The sequence below is a fragment of the Mesoplodon bidens genome (genome assembly GCF_964165515.1).
Source record: "Mesoplodon bidens genome assembly, chromosome: 2".
NCBI lineage: Eukaryota > Metazoa > Chordata > Mammalia > Artiodactyla > Ziphiidae > Mesoplodon > Mesoplodon bidens.
Window position 1 is genome coordinate 103,711,315 of NC_138177.1, and position 21,317 is coordinate 103,732,631.

The window sequence follows — 21,317 nt, forward strand, 5'->3', positions numbered from 1 at the left end:
TTGAGAGATTGCCTGCCGATGCAGGGGACACGCATTCGTGCCCCGGTCCGGGAAGATCCCACATGCCATGGAGCGGCTGGGCCCGTGAGCCATGGCTGCTGAGCCTGCGCGTCCAGAGCCTGTGCTCCGCAACGGGAGAGGCCACAACAGTGAGAGGCCACATACCGCAAAAAAAAAAAATAAATAAACAAAACATATAGTAAGGCAGCATATTGCCATATTTATACATGTGTTTCAGACTCACTTTTCCGCTAATTTTTCATTTATTCACCCAGGACACACTCACTTTGTATAATAGTAAACCACCTACTTCTCTGCATTTTCCCTATCATCACGCTACACCAAGCTACAATTATCTTTCTTGGAATACTTTAGTAGTTTCTTAACTGGTCTCTTCAAGTTTCTAGTCATCCTCTAATTCATTTTTCAATTGTAGCTACAGTGATCTTTTCAAAATGCAAAAAGTTACCATGTCAGACAATACAGTACAATTGTTAAGAGCACTGATTCTGGAGCCAAGCTACCTGGATTCAAATCTAGACTCTGCCATTTATTATCTGTGTCACCTTTGACAAACCACCTAACCTCTCTGCCTCAGTTTCCTCATCTGTAGAATGGACAACATGTGATTCTTAAATGATTATAAGGATTAAATGAACTAACAATGTAAGTGCTCTGTGAATCGCAGTCTACCTCATCAACCTCAACCACATCTTTATTTGTATTTTATTGTTCTAGCCATTCTGGAAGGTTTTTGTTTTGTTTTGTTTTTCCCTTTGAGAAAAGGGCCACACGTTCTGATGTTTGAGGGCCTTTGCACAGCTACAGCCTCTATCTGAACTCACCCTTCCGCTCTCTTACATACACTTGTTGCCTATTAGATCCTAATCATTTTTCAGATCTCTGTCAACATCTCTTCCACAGGGAGACCCTCCCTAGTGCTAGGTTAGGTTTTTATGTCACTATCACCTTAAAGAATGTTGCTCCTTTCAGTCATAGTACTTACTGCTTTGGGTGACTATTTGCCTAACAGTTATCCTTTCCACCATGCCTGTTTTTGCTCACATTATGTGCTTAGCTCAACACTCAATCATTTGTTCAATTAAATAAATGAATAATAACTGACACCTGTGCCAGGCATTGTGTGGCAGGCTCTTTTTTTTTTTTTTTTTTGGCTGTGTTGGGTCTTCGTTGCTGTGCGCAGGCTTTTCTCTAGTTGTGGCTAGCAGGGGCTACTCTTTGTTGTGGTATGCAGGCTTCTCATTGCGGTGGCTTCTCTTGTTGTGGAGCACGGGCTCTAGGCGCGTGGGTTTCAGTAGTTGTGGCACGCGGGCTCAGTAATTGTGACTCATGGGCTCTAGAGCACAGGCTCAGTAGTTATGGTGCATGGGCTTAGTTGCTCCACGGCATGTGGGATCTTCCCGGACCGTGGCACGAACCCGTGTCCCCTGCATCGGCAGGTGGACTCTCAACCACTGCACCACCAGGGAAGTCCCTGAGTGCTTTATACATTTCATTTAATCTCACCTGATGGCAGGTATTATTTTGCAAATGTTATAGTTTTTCGGTTTTAATATGTATCGTGATTCTAGATACCAAGAAAAATTTTAAATAGGTAGAGGTCATTTAACATTCTGCTCACTTGAGAAAACCCAAAATGGCCGCAGCTCTAGCCTCCACTGGAAATTAACAAGCTTTAGAACGCAATTACTATTCTAGGGCTCAAAAGAGAGCAGTGCTACTGTTCTCACTACTTTTAACTTTATTTCTTCAGTCTCCTTAATATCTATTTCCTACTGAGGAATTAGAGGTTCAGGTATCAAAGAAAAAAGCCAAGTGTGGGAATGAGAGTGCTGTGGAGAGAGGAAAAAAAAGCTGGACACAGAGTTAGCAAGGTAGCTTGGGGGAAAAAATCCCCAATGTCTACCTACTATCTAAGAATAAGGTCCAAAATTTTTAAGAATTGCCTTCAAGGCTCTGCCCATCACCTTTCTACCTTCGTCTCACACCACTCTCTGCCCAAACCTCTAAGCCCCAGGCAAACTGGTCTCTCAGTAACTCTAAAAAATAACTGACAGAATCACCTGGGTAAGATTTCTTTTAAAAAAACAACCCCACCACAGACTTAGTAAATCAGAATCTCTGGAAGAGGGTACCAGGAATCTGTTTGGTTTTTGAATTGTTTTAAAAGAAACAGGATGTGTGAAGTACATTCCACAGAGAAGCCCTCTGATTCGTCAGACTAGGTACATCTATTATACATTTCCACAGTACTCTGTACTTAGCACTCATCACATTTGTAACAATTTGCTCAATACCTATCTTCCCTGCTGGATGGTACACACTCCTTCAGAGCAGTGACCATGTCTGTGTTCCTCACTATTTCCCCCTCCAGAACCACACTCTACCTTTCATATTTCTATGGACCCAGTTGACTGCATCAATGGGTTCCCTTGCCCTCCAACTTCTCCTTGGGTTCAGTCAATAGGAAGCACAAGCAGGATGAAAATAAGGTTAAGGTTTTTATTCCTCCAACTCTCTTCCTGCCAGGTAAGTACAAATTTCCTATGTTCCTCTACTGAAGGCCAGAGATCCTATCAGGCAGCCTTAACTTACAGCTCCTGTTAAGGGTCTAGTAACTATTCCTTCTCCTTGCCCATTAAGACCTAAGTAATAACAGCTCCCAACTGTTACTAACTCCAGGGTAATGCACCATCCACTGTGATTCCACTGACCAGGCTCACACCTTTATAAATACTAATATCTTTATTAAACTCTCCCATGTAACCCTTTCAAGTGTGCTGTTTCCTACCAGGGCCCTGATACAATGTCCATTCAAAGATATGCTAAGCTGAAAATGACTTACACCGTTAAGTCATCAACAAATGTTTGTTGAATGTATGAATGACCCTCAGTATTTAGAAGTTGTTGGGTAAATTAGATCCATTACAAGCACTTAAAAAAAAAGGGCTTTGGAGTCACACAAACCTTTAGCTTTGCATGACAAGGTTAACCTTTCTTATTAGTTTCAACTTCTATAAAATGGGAATACCACCACTTACTTCATAGAGCTGGCATGAAAATAAAACAATATCTACCAGAATGCCTGGCACACAGATATGTTCCAAATTCTAAGTTCCTCCCTTCCCCAAATTCAACTCTTTCAAAAAGACATTTGGCCAGAATTATATAAAATGGCTTGAAATCACTTATTAATTTAGTACTTCTTAACACTTTCCTTTAAAACGACTTACAAAAATAACACAGTAAGATAAATTAATTTTAAAAGAGCTGAAAAAAATGGAGACAGAAATTTAAGATGATAATAAGAATGAACTTGTAAACAGAATGCAAACAAAAAACCCTATACACTTGCTGACAGTGAACCAGAAATCTGAATATAAGTTTTCTAGCGGCAAGTTCAAAATGGGAAATGCAAAATAGTCATAGGAAACAATTTCTATACAATAAAAAAGCTTGAAATTTCTCCCATGAGTCTCACAGAGGACACATTACAACACAGTGAACAATATTCTAGACAAAGTCCTTATGGTAAACTGGCAAATTATTAGCACCTTCAAAAAATAACCTCTTTGCACATACACTGATGGCTGGCTTCTCAACCAAACAGTTCGATAAAGGTAGTCAGTGTAATATTCATGGCAAAGAATGAAGGTTCTGAATACAAATACCAGAATTCATATCCTAGTTCTGCCACTTACTATGAAGTAGTTTTAGACAGGACACTTAACCTCTCTGAGCCCCCAAAAGTAAGAAACACTGCCTCAAATATACTAAGTATTCAATAATCATTCAATTATTCATAGTAATACTGCTAAAAGCAATATAATGGGAGTAGTAAGGGAATATGATGCAATCCAAGTAAAAGGAGTCTCCTAACGTCCTGGCTTAACATAAACAAAGATTTTAGATCATGTAAAGCAATGGTTCTCAAATCCTGGTATTATCAGAATCACCTAGGGTGTTTTTCAAAAATACAAACTACTGGGCTTAATTCCCAGATTCTGATACAGGAGGTTAGACTAGGGCTTGGGAGTTTGTTTTGCTTACTGCCTTTAAATTCCCGAAATGCTCCTAATGGTTAAGGACTGCTAGTTAACAGCAATGTTTCTCACCCCTGGGTAAGAACCACAATCACCGACAAAGTCTTACAGAACTCCAGATGGCTGACCATGCATCACCCCCAGAACTTAATGAATCAGAATCTCCAAGCCAAACTGGCCAAATTATGAACAGCTGGCTGAAATAAGAATTATTGTTGCTGTTGTTCAATACAGAGTAAAAAGTCCACAAAATAACTCAATAACCTCTGGACTATCAGAAGTTCAATGTAGAAAGAGATAAACTTAACCCGGAAACAATTAGGATAGATACAAAAAAACTAGTTTCTCAATCTAGAATAGAGTCAAAATACTAAGAAATAGAAAACAAAGACATGGCTTTCACTAACAGAACAACTAACAGTCTATCTACAATACAATGAGTAAATAAGGGCCAGTGCAGCATCTGTAGACTTGCATCACTAAAAAAGAATATTGCCATTACTCTTCTTCGAACAGAACTGTAGAAAAGCCAAAATATCTTAGTTATGGACATTAACTAAATTCTGTAATAAAATTCAGAATTCAAAAAGTCATGCATGGGGGCTTCCCTGGTGGCGCAGTGGTTGAGAGTCCGCCTACCGATGCAGGGGACACGGGTTCATGTCCCGGTCCGGGAAGATCCCACATGCCGTGGAGCGGCTGGGCCCGTGAGCCGTGGCCACTGAGCCTGTACGTCCGGAGCCTGTGCTCCGCAACAGGAGAGGCCACAACAGTGAGAGGCGCGCGTACTGCCAAAAAAAAAAAAAAAAAAAAAAGTCATGCATGGTAGGGAACTTCAAGATGGCGGAAGAGTAAGACGTGGAGATCACCCTCCTCCCCACAAATACATCAGAAATACATCCACATGTGGAACAACTCCTACAGAACACCTACTGAACGCTGGCAGAAGACCTCAGACCTCCCAAAAGGTAAGAAACTCCCCACGTACCTGGGTAGGGCCAAAGAAAAAAGAAAAAACAGAGACAAAAGGATAGGGATGGAACCTGCACCAGTGGCGGGGAGCTGTGAAGGAGGAAAAGTTTCCAAACACTACGAAGCCCCTTCACGGGCGGAGACTGTGGGTGGCAGAGAGGGGGGAAGCCTCAGAGCCGCGGAGGAGAGCGTAGCAACAGGGGTGCGGAGGGCAAAGTGGAGAGATTCCCGCAGAGAGGATCGGTGCCGACCAGCACTCACCAGCCTGGGAGGCTTGTCTACTCACCCGCCGGGGGTGGGGTGGGCCTAGGAGCTGAGGCTTGTTCTTCAATCGGATCCCAGGGAGAGGACGGGGTTGGCTGCGTGAACACAGCCTGAAGCGGGCTAGTGCACCACAGCTAGCAGGGAGGGAATCCGGAAAAATATCTAGAGCTGCCGAAGAGGCAAGAGACTTTTTCTTCCCTCTTTGTTTCCTGGTGCACAAGAAGAGGAGTTTAAGAGCGCCGTTTAAAGGAGCTCCAGAGACGGGCATGAGCCGCGGCTATCAACGTGGACCCCAGAGACGGGCATGAGACGCTAAGGCAGCTGCTGCAGCCACCAAGAAGCCTGTGTGCAAGCACAGGTCACTGTCCACACCTCCCCTCGCGGGAGCCTGTGCAGCCCGCCACTGCCAGGGTCCCGAGATCCAGGGACAACTTCCCTGGGAGAACACACGGTGCGCCTCAGGCTGCTGCAACGTCACGCCGGCCTCTGCCGCTGCAGGCTCATCCCACATCCGTACCCCTCCCTCCCCCAGGCCTGAGTGAGCCAGAGCCCCCGAATCAGCTGCTCCTTTAACCCCGTCCTGTCTGAGCCAAGAACAGACGCCCTCAGGCAACCTACACGCAGAGGGGGTCCAAATCCAAAGGTGAACCCCAGGAGCTGTGCAAACAAAGAAGAGAAAGAGAAATTTCTCCCGGCAGCCTCAGAAGCAGCGGATTAAATCTCCACAATCAACTTGATGTACCCTACATCTGTGGAATACCTGAACAGAAAACGAATCATCCCAAGTTGAGGAGGTGGACTTTGGGAGCAACGACGTATTTTTTTTTCCCTTTCTTTTTCTGAGTGTGTATGTGTATGCTTCTGTGTGAGATTTTGTCTGTATAGCTTTGCTTTTAACATTTGCCCTAGCGTTCTGTCTGTGCATTTTGTTTTGGTTTGGTTTGGTTTGGTTTTTTTAGTAGTTTATAGCACTTGTTAACATTGGTGGATTTCTTTTCTGGTTTGGTTGCTCTCTTCTTTCTTTCTTTTTTTAATTACTTCTTTAAAATTTTTTTAAATTATTTTTTATTTTAATAACTATTTTACTATTTTATCTTATCTTCTTCTTTCCTTCTTTTTTTTCTGCCTTTTATTCTGAGCCGTGTGGATGACAGGCTCTTGGTGATCCAGCCAGGTGTCAGGGCTGTGCCTCTGAGGTGGGAGAGCCAAGCTCAGGACACTGGTCGACAAGCGACCTCACAGCTCCATGTAATATCAAACAGCGAAAATCTCCCAGAGATCTCCATCTCACGCCAAGGTGCAGCTCCACTCAACGACCAGCAAGCTACAGCGCTGGACACCCTATACCAAACAAACTGGCAAAACATGAACACAAACCCATCCATTAACAAAGAGGCTGCATAAAATCATAATAAGGCCAGAGACACCCCAAAACACACCACCACTCATGGACCTTCCCACCAGAAATACAAGATCCACCCTCATCCACCAGAACACAGGCACTAATACCCTCCAGCAGGAAGCCTACACAAACCACTGAACCAACCTTAGCCACTGGGGACAGACATCAAAAAGAACGGGAACTACGAAACTGCAGCCTGCGAAAAAGAGACCCCAAACACAGTAAGTTAGGCAAAATGAGAAGACAGAGAAACACACAGTAAGTTAGGCAAAATGAGAAGACAGAGAAACACACAGCAAATGAAGAAGCAAGGCAAAAACCCACCAGACCTAACAAATGAACAGGAAATACGCAGTCTACCTGAAAAAGAATTCAGAATAATGATAGTAAAGATTATCCAAAATCTTGGAAATAAAATGGAGAAAATACAAGAAACGTTTAACAAGGACCTAAAAGAACTAAAGAGCAGGGCTTCCCTAGTAGTGCAGTGGTTGAGAGTCCGCCTGCCGATGCAGGGGACACGGGTTCGTGCCCCAGTCCCACATGCCAGGGAGCGAATGGGCCCGTGAGCCATGGCCGCTGAGCCTGCGCGTCTAGAGCCTGTGTGCCGCAATGGGAGAGGCCACAACAGTGAGAGGCGCGCGTATCGCAAAAAAAAAAAAAAAAAAAACTAAAGAGCAAACAAATAGTGATGAACAACACAATAAATGAAATAAAAAATTCTCTAGAAGGGATCAGTAGCAGAATAACTGAGAAAGAAGAACGGATAAGTGACCTGGAAGATACAATACTGGAAATAACTACTGCAGAGCAGAATAAAGAAAAAAGAATGAAAAGAGCTGAGGACAGTCTCAGAGGCCTCTGGGACAACATTAAATGCACGAACATTCAAATTACAGTGCTCCCAGAAGAAGAGAAGAAGAAAGGGACTGAGAAAATATTTGAAGAGATTATAGTTGAAAACTTCCCTAATATAGGAAAGGAAATAGTTTATCAAGTCCAGGAAGAACAGAGAGTCCCATACAGGATAAATCCAAGGAGAAATACGCCAAGACGTATATTTATCAACCTATCAAAAATTAAATACAAAGAAAAACTATTAAAGCAGCAAGGGAAAAACAACAAATAACACAAAAGGGAATCCCCGTAACGTTAACAGCTGGTCGTTCAGCAGAAATTCTGCAAGCCAGAAGAGAGTGGCAGGATATATTTAAAGTGATGAAGAAGAATACCTACAACCAAGATTACTCTACCCAGAAAGGATCTCATTCAGATTTGATGGAGAAATTAAAACCTTTACAGACAAGCAAAAGCTGAGAGAGTTCAGCACCACCAAACCAGCTTTACAACAAATGCTAAAGGAACTTCTCTAGGCAAGAAACACAAGAGAAGGAAAAGACCTACAATAACAAACCCAAAACAATTAAGAAAATGGGAATAGGAACATACATATCGATAACTACCTTAAACGTAAACAGATTAAATGCTCCAACCAAAAGACACAAACTGGCAGAAAGCATACAAAAACAAGACCCGTACATATGCTGTCTACCAGAGACCCATCACAGATCTAGGGACACATACAGACTGAAAGTGAGGGGATGGAAAACATATTCCATGTAAATGGAAATCAAATGAAAGCTGGAGTAGCAATTCTCATATCAGATAAAACAGACTTTAAAAAAAAGACTATTACAAGAGACAAAGAAGGACACTACATAATAATCAAGGGGTCAATCCAAGAAGAAGATATAACAATTGTAAATATTTATGCACCCAACATAGGACCACCTGAAGACACAAGGCAAATACTAACAGCCATAAAAGGGGAAATCGACAGTAACACAATCATAATAGGGGACTTTAACACCCCACTTTCACCAATGAACAGCTCATCCAAAATAAAAGCAAATAAGGAAACAAAAGCTTTAAATGATACATTAAACAAGATGGACTTAATTGATATTTACAGGACATTCCATCCAAAAACAACAGAACACACATTCTTCTCAAGTGCTCAGGGAACATTCTCCAGGAGAGATCATATCTTGGGTCACAAATCAAGCCTTGGTAAATTTAAGAAAATTGAAATCATATCAAGTATCTTTTCCAACCACAACGCTATGAGACTAGATATCAATTACAGGAAAAAATCTGTAAAAAATAAAAACACACATGGAGGCTAAACAATACTCTACTTAATAACTAAGAGATCACTGAAGAAATCAAAGAGGAAATCAAAAAATACCTAGAAACAAATGACAATGAAAACATGATGACTCAAAACCTACGGGATGCAGCAAAAGCAATTCTAAGAGGGAACTTTATAGCAATATAATCCTACCTTAAGAAACAAGAGGGCTTCCCTGGTGGCGCAGTGGTTGAGAATCTGCCTGCTAATGCAGGGGACAAGGGTTCGAGCCCAGGGCTGGTAGGATCCCACATGCCGCGGAGCAACTAGGCCCGTGAGCCACAACGACTGAGCCTGCGCGTCTGGAGCCTGTGCTCCGCAACAAGAGAGGCCGTGATAGTGAGAGGCCCGCGCACTGCGATGAAGAGTGGCCCCCACTTGCCACAACTAGAGAAAGCCCTAGCACAGAAACAAAGACCCAGCACAGCAAAAGTAAATAAATAAAATTAAATTAAAAAAAAAGAAACAAGAAACATCTCAAATAAACAACCTAACCTTACACCTAAAGCAATTAGAGAAAGAAGAACAAAAAAAATCCAAAGTTAGCAGAAGGAAAGAAATCATAAAGATCAGATCAGAAATAAATGAAAAAGAAATTAAGGAAACGATAGCAAAGATCAATAAAACTAAAAGCTGGGGTTTCCCTGGTGGCGCAGTGGTTGAGAGTCTGCCTGCTAATGCAGGGGACACGGGTTTGTGCCCCGGTTCGGGAGGATCCCACATGCCGTGGAGCGGCTGGGCCCGTGAGCCCTGGCCGCTGAGCCTGCGCGTCTGGAGCCTGTGCTCCACAACGGGAGAGGCCACAGCAGTGGGAGGCCCGTGAACCGCAAAAAAAAAAAAAAAAAAAAAAAAAAACTAAAAACTAAAAGCTGGTTCTTTGAGAAGATAAACAAAATTGATAAACCATTAGCCAGACTCATCAAGAAAAAAAAGGGAGAAGACTCAAATCAATAGAATTAGAAATGAAAAAGGGGAGGTAACAACTGACACTGCAGAAATACAAAGGATCGTGAGAGATTACTACAAGCAACTATATGCCAATAAAATTGACAACCTGGAAGAAATGGACAAATTCTTAGAAATGCACAACCTTCCAAGACAGAAACAGGAAGAAACAGAAAATATGAACAGACCAGTCAAAAGCACTTTAATTAAAACTGTGATGAAAAAATCTTCCAATAAACAAAAGCCCAGGACCAGATGGATTCACAGACGAATTCTAACAAACATTGAGAAAAGAACTAACACCTATCCTTCTCAAACTCTTCCAAAATTTAGCAGAGCGAGGAACACTCCCAAACTCATTCTATGAGGCAACCAGCACCCTGATACCAAAACCAGACAAAGACGTCACAAAGAAAGAAAACGACAGGCCAATATCACTGGTGAACATAGACGCAAAAATCCTCAACAAAATACTAGCAAACAGAATTCAATAACACATTAAAATGATCATACACCATGATCAAGTGGGGTATATCCCAGGAATGCAAGGATTCTTCAATACACACAAATCAATCAATGTGATACACCATATTAGCAAACTGAAGGAGAAAAACCATATGATCATCTCAATAGATGCAGAGAAAGCTTTTGACAAAATTCAACAGCCATTTATGATAAAAAACCACCCAGAAAGTAGGCATAGAGGGAACTTTCCTCAACATAATAAAGGCCATATATGACAAACCCACAGCCAACATCGTCCTCAATGGTGAAAAACTGAAACCATTTGCACCAAGATCAGGAACAAGACAAGGTTGCCCACTCTCACCACTATTATTCAACATAGTTTTGGAAGTCCTAGCCACAGTAATCAGAGAAGAAAAAGAAATGAAAGGAATCCAAATCAGAAAAGAAGAAGTAAAGCTGTCACTATCTGTAGATAACATGACACTATACTTAGAGAATTCTAAAGATGCTACCAGAAAACTACTAACGTTAATCAATGAATTTGGTAAACTAGCAGGATACAAAATGACTGCACAGAAATCTCTTGCTTTACCATACACTAATGATGAAAAATCTGAAAGAGAAATTAAGGAAACACTCCCATTTACCACTGCAACAAAAAGAATAAAATACCTAGGAATAAACCTACCTAGGGAGATGACCTGTATGCAGATAACTATAAAACACTGATGAAAGAAATTAAAGATGATACCAACAGATGGAGAGATATACCATGTTCTTGCACTGGAAGAATCAATATTGTGAAATGACTATACTACCCAAAGCAATCTACAGATTCAATGCAATCCCTATCAAATTACCAATGGCGTTTTTTACAGAACTAAAACAAAAAATCTTAAAATTTGTACGGAGACACAAAAGACCCCAAATAGCCAAAGCAGTCTTGAGGGGAAAAAACTGAGCTGGAGGAATCAGACTCCCTGACTTCAGACTATACTACAAAGCTATAGTAATCAAGACAATATGGTACTGGCACAGAAACAGAAACATAGATCAGTGGAACAAGACAGAAAGCCCAGAGGTAAAAACATGCACCTATGGTCAACTAATCTATGACAAAGGAGGCAAAGATATACAATGGAGGAAAGACAGTCTCTTCAATAAGTGGTGCTGGGAAAACTGGACAGCTGCATTTAAAAGAATAAAATTAGAACACTCCCTAACACCATACACAAAAATCAACTCAAAATGGATTAGAGACCTAAATGTAAGACCAGACACTATAAAATTCTTACAGGAAAACATAGGAAGAACACTCTGACATAAATCACAGCAAGATCCTTTTTGACCCACTTCCTAGAGAAATGGAAATAAAAACAAAAATAAACATATGGGACCTAATGAAACTTCAAAGCCTTTGCACAGCAAAGGAAATCATAAACAAGACGAAAAGACAACACTCAGAATGGGAGAAAATATTTGCAAACAAATCAATGGACAAAGGATTAATCTCCAAAATATATAAACAGCACATTCAGCTCAATATTCAAAAAATAAATAACCCAATCCAAAAATGGGCAGAAGACCTAAATAGACATTTCTCCAAAGAAGACATATAGATGGCCAAAAGCACATGAAAAGCTGCTCAACATCACTAATTATTTGAGAAATGCAAATCAAAACTAAAATGAGGTATCACCTCACACTGGTTAGAATGGGCATCAGAAGGTCTACAAACAACAAATGCTGGAGAGGGTGTGGAGAAAAGGGAACCCTCTTGCACTGTTGGTGGGAATGTAAATTGATACAGCCACTATGGAGAACAGTATGGAGATTCCTTTAAAAACTAAAAATAGAATTACCATATGATCTAGCAATCCCACTACTGGGCATATACCCAGAGAAAACTACAATTCAGAAAGACACATGCACCCCAATGTTCACTGCAGCACTACTCACAATAGCCAGGTCATGGAAGCAACCTAAATGCCCATGGACAGATGAATGGATAAAGAAGATGTGGTACATATATACAATGGAATATTACTCGGCCATAAAAAGGAACGAAATTGGGTCATTTGTTGAGACGTGGATGGATCTAGAGACTGTCATACAGAGTGAAGTAAGTCAGAAAGAGAAAAACAAATATCGTATATTAACGCATATATGTGGAACCTAGAAAAATGGTACAGATGAACCGGTTTGCAGGGCAGAAATTGAGACACAGATGTAGAAAACAAACGTATGGACACCAAGGAGGGAATGCCGCGGGGGGGTGGGAGGGGGGTGTGTGATGAATTGGGTGATTGGGATTGACATGTATACACTGATGTGTATAAAACTGATGACTAATAAGAACCTGCTGTATAAAAAAAAAGTGATCAAATGTATTTATTCTATTGGAAAGAAGCAAAAATAGACCATATTTACTGTCTAATTATATAATAATTCAATGATAAAAAAAAAAGTACATTCAGGCGAGCTCCCTGGTGGTCTAGTGGCTAGGATTCAGTGCTTTCACTGCCGTGGCCCAGGTTCAATCCCTGGTCAGGGAACTGAGATCCCACAAGCTGCACAGCATGGCCAAAGGAAAAAAAAAAAAGTATGTTCAGAAAACAAACAAAAAGCAGCTCTTTGAAAATAAAAATATAATAGCAAAAACGAAAATCTCAATGTAAGAATTTCCAGTTTCCAGTAGTGTCAGGCTAGGTTATTTGGATCAACTATCACTATTCCACTGGATAAGAACTTTAAAATACGGATAAAATATATTCCAAAAATTTTAAAGCACCAAAAAACAAGCCAAGACAATAAGGAATTACAAAGTCACAAGTGAAGTAAAAATGAGAATCCAGAAAGGGAAAAAAGCACATACCACCTATTTTTGCCCTGAGGATATTTTGGATTTGTTTTGATAACATTGCAAGAGCTATGGGGACAAAAACAAAATCCAACAACCACACGAGGGAATTTCAAGCCCTGAACTTGGTTTAAGGTGGTCCCAGACTAGGAGTGACCCCAGGCACATGGCAGAAGAAAATACAAATCCTACATATACAATGAAACACTACAAACTAACCAGAGAAGGATGATTCTCAAAGAGATCATATTAAATGGAAGAAGTCAGATGAAATACATACCATATTATCATTTTTGTGAGGTTAAAAAAACCTACAAAACTAATCAATGGCAATGCAAGTCAGAATAGTGATTGATTGCCTTTGGGGGATATTTACCAGGGATGGCATAAGTGAGACTTCCGTATCTTGCTCTTGGTTGGGAGTGACATGAATGAGTGCCTTTATTTTATTTTTTCAAATCATAACGTACATATAAAAACTGTACACTTTAATGTATGAATGTTATAATTTAATGAAGCTTTTATTTAAAATGAAGATGAAATAAGAAAATTTTCAAATTAAAAAAGTTAACAAATATTAATTATATTCAGCTTTCGCAAATAGTAAAAGATGTTAATTTAGTTCATGGTCTATGTCTAGAAGATGATTCAAAAGTAATGGTTGCTATTTACCATAGCAGTTTCAATGACTTTGATTTTTATAATTTATAATGGAAAAAAATCTCAACTAGCCACCATGAACATTTTTATTTTTTTTATTTACGTTTTTTTAGTTATTTCTGAGATATACATTTTAAAGTAATAACTAAAATTATGACTTATAACATTATACAGAACATATAAGATTTTTAGAAATTTCATGTAATGTCTGAAACATTTATATTAACATATTTCCATACAAATAATCCAAAGAAAGTTTAGTATTAGTTGTTTTTTTGTTTGCTTTTTTATACTGAAGGTTCTTATTAGTCATCAATTTTATACACATCAGTGTATACATGTCGATCCCAATTGCCCAATTCATCACACCACCATCCCCACCCCATCGCTGTTTTCCCCCCTTGGTGTCCATACTTTTGTTCTCTACATCTGTGTCTCAACTTCTGCCCCGCAAACCGGTTCATCTGTAACATTTTTCAAAAATCTCTCAGAATCACCGTAACTTTTGTACTCTCTGAAAAATCAATCTTTTATGTTTTCCCAATTCATTAAGTCTCAAACCATTTACATTTATATCATTCATACATGACAACCCTAATGTCAAAGCATATAACACTGTTTTCATTGTTAGAATCCAAAGGGCCATAAAATAGGCTATAAGTAAGATAATCATTTGTACTCAAATAATTTGAGATGAGAACTCAAGACTTAAATAAATTGAGAAAAGTTTCATATTAAAAGACATAAGTAATTAAATTTCAGATTATAAAAAGGACCCCTAAGATTAAACAAAGGTATGAGACATACATGTTGGGGGAAAAAACATTAAAATAACCTTAGGTTTTCAAAACATAGTTTGATGATAGAGTTCTAACAATTCATTGATTCCCTCATTCAACAAATATTTCACTGCTTATTATATGCCTATTCCTTTTCTACAAATTAGGAATACAACAGGGATACAAAAGGAATAAAACAGATGACTTTACGCTCTAGAAACAACAAAATAATGGTGTGCCAAAAATAGGAAAATCTGATTCTATACATTTATGTTTTTTCAACATGTAACAAATATATACTAATATTTCACATATTTCACAAGGTATTGTTAAAAGTCTGATGATCAGTTCTCGATCAAGAACTTAAGAAAGGGCTTCCCTGGTGGCGCAGTGGTTGAGAGTCCGCCTGCCGATGCAGGGGACACGGGTTCGTGCCCTGGTGCGGGAGGATCCCGCATGCCGGGAGCGGCTGGGCCTGTAAGCCATGGCCGCTGAGCCTGCGCGTCCGGAGCCTGTGCCCCGCAACGGGAGAGGCCACAACAGTGAGAGGCCCACGTACCTCAAAAAAAAAAAAAAAAAAAAAAAAACTTAAGAAAAAATTGCTAATATATGGAAAAAGGTTTTGCTTCCTAAAAAAAAAAGACACCTTTACATAATATTTTCCTACTAGTTTTTAATACGCACATGACTATGTTCCCCAAAAAAGAATTTTTTGTTTTTTTGCTATTGAGATGAAAATGCTTAAAGTTGAAGATTATTAAATAAGATACCACTTGTAGGTACACACAGAAGATGTTCCATAATTACAAACCATTATTATTCTCTTGTCCTATTTCCTGCCTGCAAACAGGAGCTGATAAGGAAAAGTAGGCAGAACAGGCTTTTAAGTTTCTAGCCAAACCTGTATTTTATAGATTGGGGGAAGAAGAGAGTGCATTTTTTAAGATAAAAGGCAGGGAAGGGGAGTAGAAATGAGTGGTTTAAAGAATTAGCAATGAAGAGGAGATACTGATTACAGGCAGCTCTCCAGCTTCCACCTTATTATTGTCAGGGCAGAATGGTGGCATAAATGGGTGTCTTGATTGCCTGTCACCCTCCTTAACTAGTAACAACAATATCTGTAATACAGTGTTAAACACAACAATTTCTACCCAAAAAGAAGGGATGTAAGATATAAATATTTATACCAGTACTATTTTCCAAAGATTTGAATATATAATAAATAAATATACAGTGGTAGTCCCATAAGAAAGATGATATCCAGAATGTGTACTCTGGAGGGAAAGGGTGGGAAGGAACTGGTCAACAAAGGATATTCTGAACAGTGATATCAATTTAGGGGAATATTCTAGAGTTAGGAAAGTAATATCACCTCAAAATGACTCTAAGTTTTTTCACAGCAGGTCTGACATTATAAGCCTTAATAAATCTTACCATACATCACACAGTGCTTCCCCATAATAGACACTCCATAATTATTTCATTTTTTTAACCAAATTCCTACACTAGTTTCATGGCCTTTGAAAAAAAATACAGCTCACATGATAAGGAGTTCTCTTTGTCAACCTCCTCTAGATAAGCACCTTCTAAAAAAATCTTAAGTAAAACTAAGATTTGGTCTAACCACTATAGTCTACAATGGGACCAAATTCCTTTGTTCTAGAAAAACCTACATGTGGCCGAAGATTTCATCAGCTATTTGGGGTTTTTTTCCCCCTACAGTTTTATTGAGATATAACTGGCATGCAGCACTGTGTAAGTTTAAGGTACAGCACAATGATTTGACTTACATGCATCATAAAATGATTGCCACAATAAGTTCAGTGAATATCCATCATCTCATACAGATACAAAATTAAAGAACTAAAAATAATTTTTTTCCTTTGGGATGAGAATTCTTAGGATTCACTCTCTTAACAACTTTCATATATAACATACAGCAGTGTTAACTGTATTTACCACCTTGTACATTACATCCCCAGTACTTACTTATAACTGGAAGTTTATACCTTTGGGCTGCCTTCATCCATTTCCCCCTCATCCCTACCCTCCCCCCACGACAAACCTAATCTCGCCATGAGCTTGTTTTTGAAGTATAACTGACCTACAACACTGTTAGTTCCTGTTACACAACACAGTGATTCGATATTTCTAAACATTTCAAAATGATCACCATGGCAAGTTGAGTTACCATTTCATCGGCTATTGTGGCAGTCACATCATCAGCCTATCAGGTAAACTCACAACAACTACCTTTAGAGGTCAGTTCTTCCCCAATCTGTGAAAATTATTAACCGAAATACTAAAACTTCATCATTTTGGCTTCAGATTGCTAAGACCTTGAATTGTTAACTAGACCACTAATTTATCATCACCTACGAAGGCCTTCAGAACCATAAAAACTTCCTCAAGGATGCAATTATTAATCAGTGATCAATACTCTGGGTAATGAAATGAACTACTAATACAATTGGGCGAAACATGTATGATCAGCAACAGGCACTGTATTAGAGAAAACAAAAAGATTAACCCAGTCCCTACACTCAAGGACTCAAAAAGTCTAGTACATTTACAATATAAGTGTTAAAACAGAAGTGCTATATAGAGAAAAAAGATAAAGAAGCATTAAATTAAAGGGTTAAGACTAGGAGTGTAAAATAAAGAATCCACTGAATCTATCATGCAATGCACACTTTTCAGTTTCTTCCAAAAAGATATCATGAGCTTTGTCAAATGCACCTAGCTAAAAAATATGATGAAAATAACAATGGCTTTTAAATTATACACTCTGAAAACTAAGGACCAAAAATCACAGACCAGGAAACTAAGGCATAAAAAAGGTTTATATGTTCCCTATAAATTAAGTCAGACATTTGAACCCACTTCCTAATTTCCAGACTAGTCCCCTCATTTCCCGGTGGGGGGAAGGGAGGGGAATTTTTTAATAAACCATGATTTGAATGTAATGTGCTCAGCCATTTTCTTTCCTATCTATACACTCGCAGTCCATACATACTGATTTTTTTCCATTGAACTTTAACTGGCTCCTAAAAAAAACTAAAAGGTTATCTCCTAATAAATAAAACTTACTGACTAAACATAGGACTTCTCCAATCTCTAATTTCCTTATTTGTAAAAAGAGCTAATAATTACAAAATCTATGCTTTGCAAAATCATTAATTCATATTTAGACTTCTTAATCCAACCATTCTTCCTATGGTAACAAAGAAATCAACACAATAAACAACGCATCCTGAAGAAATGAAGACGCTGTCATCTCTTTGCGTTATATTACCCAGAACTGAGTCTCTAGCATATATTCACTACCTTGCTTAAATGCTCATTCGGAACACAAGAAATCCCTTAAAGCACAGTTCAAATTTATTACCAGTTAATTCATATCCCCTCACAACTACACAAACAAAAGTCTGACACAACCAATTTAGCCTATCACTATCAGTTCTGTCCCCCAGAGTCACTATTAGAGTTGTTTTAATTTTTTTACTTTATTCTCAAGTTTAACGTAAGACAGATAGCAATAAATGCCAATGAATATTATAAGAAATAAACTTAAGTTTGAGTGCATAACTGCATTTTATCATAATTTTTTTTGTAACATGTTCTCAATAAAGTCAAACTCTGGGACAGTAAGGTGATCCTACACATGAAAATAATATAAGAACTGGTTTCTAAATTCAAATTTTCAAGATAATTTTCCCAACCTCAAATTCCTCAATGGCAAGAGCACAGTTCAGGTGTTTGTTACAATCTACTGGAAACACAATATCCTTTTTCAAAACTGAGATTAGTAAAAAATAGGAAATCTAGTCAAATTTTTCTAAGGTCTCTTCTGGTCCCAACAATAGTCCTCTACACCAACTTCTACTTATGTAAGGTGTAAGCATCCAACTGATATTAGCTGATTCCACATTATTTAATTCCTAATAAATGTTTCCCTCAAATCCTCAAACCACTAAAAAAAATTTAAAACATGGAGACATATTAAGTTTTACGAGAAAAATTAATTTTAAAATTTTTCATAATTTCCAAAAGGATACGAAACAATATTTAGTTAGAACAGAAATTCCCATCTCTTCTATGGTTTACCTTTTTAAATTGCTGAAAAACTACTCAAATGCTGAACGTAAATAACCAAACTACAGGAGATGGGTAATTGCTTCTGATTGTATTATACTCTTAAATTAAAAAAATTTTAAAGCTTTAAAAATCACATTTTAGTCTTCACTAAAATATTTTGTTCCTCCTTAAAACTGCTTTTCTACAGTGTGATACAAAGCAATTTTTTCCAATCTAAATTAAGAGTTACACCTAAATAATATTCCTCCACTGTTTTATTACTTGTACTTTTTAAAAGTATTCTGCTTATATTTTTGCTCCCTCTGAAACATGGATCATACAAGTATGTAAAAATATTTTCTAATTATAAAAATGGAAAATGAAATATATCCATCTCCTTTAATTAGGAAATACTATAATCAATTAGAGAATGTACTAAATCAAAGGGAAGAGATCAATAATGCCTGAGAATCTAACCAAAGTAAAGGATTAAAGCTCACATAATTTACTATACAATCCCCCCCCAATACAAGAACAATTAATGCTATCTAAGAACGTAATGGAGAGGCTCCTAGGTATTTTCTCTTGGGTGGTGTGTTTACAGACTGGGCAAACACTTGTCCAGAACGCTGCAGATTCCTGGGCTTGCTAAGGAGGTGTTCAACTAGACGAACTCTAAAGTCTCTTTCAATTCTAAGATTCCCAATCTGTGAATAAAATGTGAAAAATAACATAAAGCACTGTGCCCAGTGAAGGCTGATCAATTAACCCATCTGCCGTCACTGCCACCCTAACTGTATGCCTGGAGACGAAAAAGTTCTTTCTCCTCTTTTCTCTGCAGTGATTTCACGAGATCCTGGTTAACAAAAGGCACGGAAAACATGCACAGGTGGGATAAAAAGAGGAGTGGCTGAAATGAGGCGGCTCTCGGGACAGCGCCCCCAGCTCCCCGTCCCTCGGCAGCACCTGAGAAATCACTGCCCTCCACACCTCCACCCTTCTGTGGAGGCGTCGCGAGAGAATTCTCCGACCTATTACAGTCCACCCGCACCTGGCCAGAGACCGGGCATTGTCTGGAGCCTTCAGCGCCCAAGACAAGCAAGGAGGAAAGAGAGAGAAAAGGGGGAGAAGGAGTGAGAATAATGGACAACGGAAGGGGAAGTAAAGCAATCGGGAAGCCGTACGCTCCTTTTGGCAAAATTGGCTTCCCCATCGATCACTCAATTCAGATCCCAAAAGCCAACCCCCCGGCCCAAGGCAGCAGCCAGGGGTGGCCCAGCCGGAGTCCCCGAAGCTACCCCGGTCAGAAAACGGAGACAAGGAGAGGGAAATGGGCGTGTGGGCTGGGCCTGGCTGGCCGGAGGCCGGGCTCGGAACAAAGCCTCCCGGCTCCCCCTACCTGGGGCGAGGGAGGCGGGCGGTGCCTCGCGGCTCCCCGCGTCGCCCCAGCCCGGCGACGCCCTCGCCCCGGGGACCCTTGCCAGGGCGAGGGGCCGCGGCGAGCCCCCTCCCCGCCCGCTAACAGCGCCCCTTCGGGACAATGGGCCCCCTCCCCCGCCTACGGGAGGGGAGATACAAAGGCAGAGAAGCGCGGCCCGGCACGGAGCCAGGCGTCCGGAAAGTGAAGGCGGAGGAGAGAGAGGGGACAGGAGAGGATGGCGGCGGACGCGGCGGCGGACGCGGCAGCGGGCCGCTCTCCCCGCCGTCCAAGCCTCTGCCCTCAGCCCCACGGCCGCGGCAAGGGCGGGAGCGCGGACCAGCAGCCTCTCAAGTCCCTGCCGAGAGGGAAGAGGGGTCTGCACACAAAGAGGAGCGGGACCCCCACCCTCCGCCAACACCAGTGCCAGGGATGGCCCGACGCGCTCTTGCCGCCGACGGCCAGCGGCGCCTGCCCAGCCCAAGCCCCTCCGGGGCCGGGGTTCGCGCTGGGCGCCCCTCTCCCGGACTCACCCAAAGCTCCGTGCCCCAGCTCATGGCGGAACTTGAGGCGACTCGAGCCGGCTGGCTGGCCCCGCTCTCCGTCCGTCTGTCGGCTCTGCAGTCAGTCTGTCCGACCTCCCACTGGCGGGCTCGCGGCTCAGCTGCTCAGCCTCCGAAGGTGCCGCCACCGCCGGTTTCCCCAGTGAGGGAGAAAGACGCGACTGGAAAAGCCGCCGACGCCGCGTCCCCGCCTCCCGAAGCCTGCGGGGAGGGGGCCCGGGCTGCGGGGAGGCGGGACACGGAGAGGGGAGGGGGCGGGGCGCGATGCACCCTGGGATTGGGGCGGACCTGCGCTCGCCTGGCGGAGGTTGGTAGGGTCTCCTCGCCGAAGCGTTTACCCATTCTCGGCTCTTCCCTCGCGTCCGGTCTCTTGCTTCCCATACCTCCTGGCTCGGACTATCCCACCGCCGCCGTCATTCGAATATCTGCCTCCAAGAAGGAAAGGGAGAGAAGGAAAAGTCGCCCACAGCCCTTTCTCTACCCTGAGCCCCCTTAAATGAGGCAACTCCTTCCTGCCTCTTGCCTCCTCCACTTGGGAGAAACCCAGACAAGGAAACCTCATCCAAATCCTTGGGTTTAGACTGTGAAGAGTTGTAGTCTATTTATAAGAAAAAAAGTCTTAATGGTTAAAGTGATCTTGGGAATCACTGAAACG

The 21,317-nt window shown here is 40.9% G+C and overlaps 1 protein-coding gene across 3 annotated transcripts in view; it reads right to left on the reverse strand.

Moving 5' to 3' along the window:
- The window catches only part of FNBP1L (formin binding protein 1 like), a 127,435-nt gene extending 106,628 nt beyond the window's left edge, over positions 1–20,807 (reverse strand). For all 3 annotated transcript variants that reach the window (XM_081226580.1, XM_081226579.1, XM_081226578.1), the window contains exon 1: positions 20,633–20,807. In XM_081226580.1, coding sequence (XP_081082706.1) covers positions 20,633–20,656 — 24 coding nt within the window. In that variant the 5' untranslated portion in view covers positions 20,657–20,807. The remainder of the gene's footprint in view (positions 1–20,632) is intronic.
- Positions 20,808–21,317: the final 510 nt, after the last annotated feature.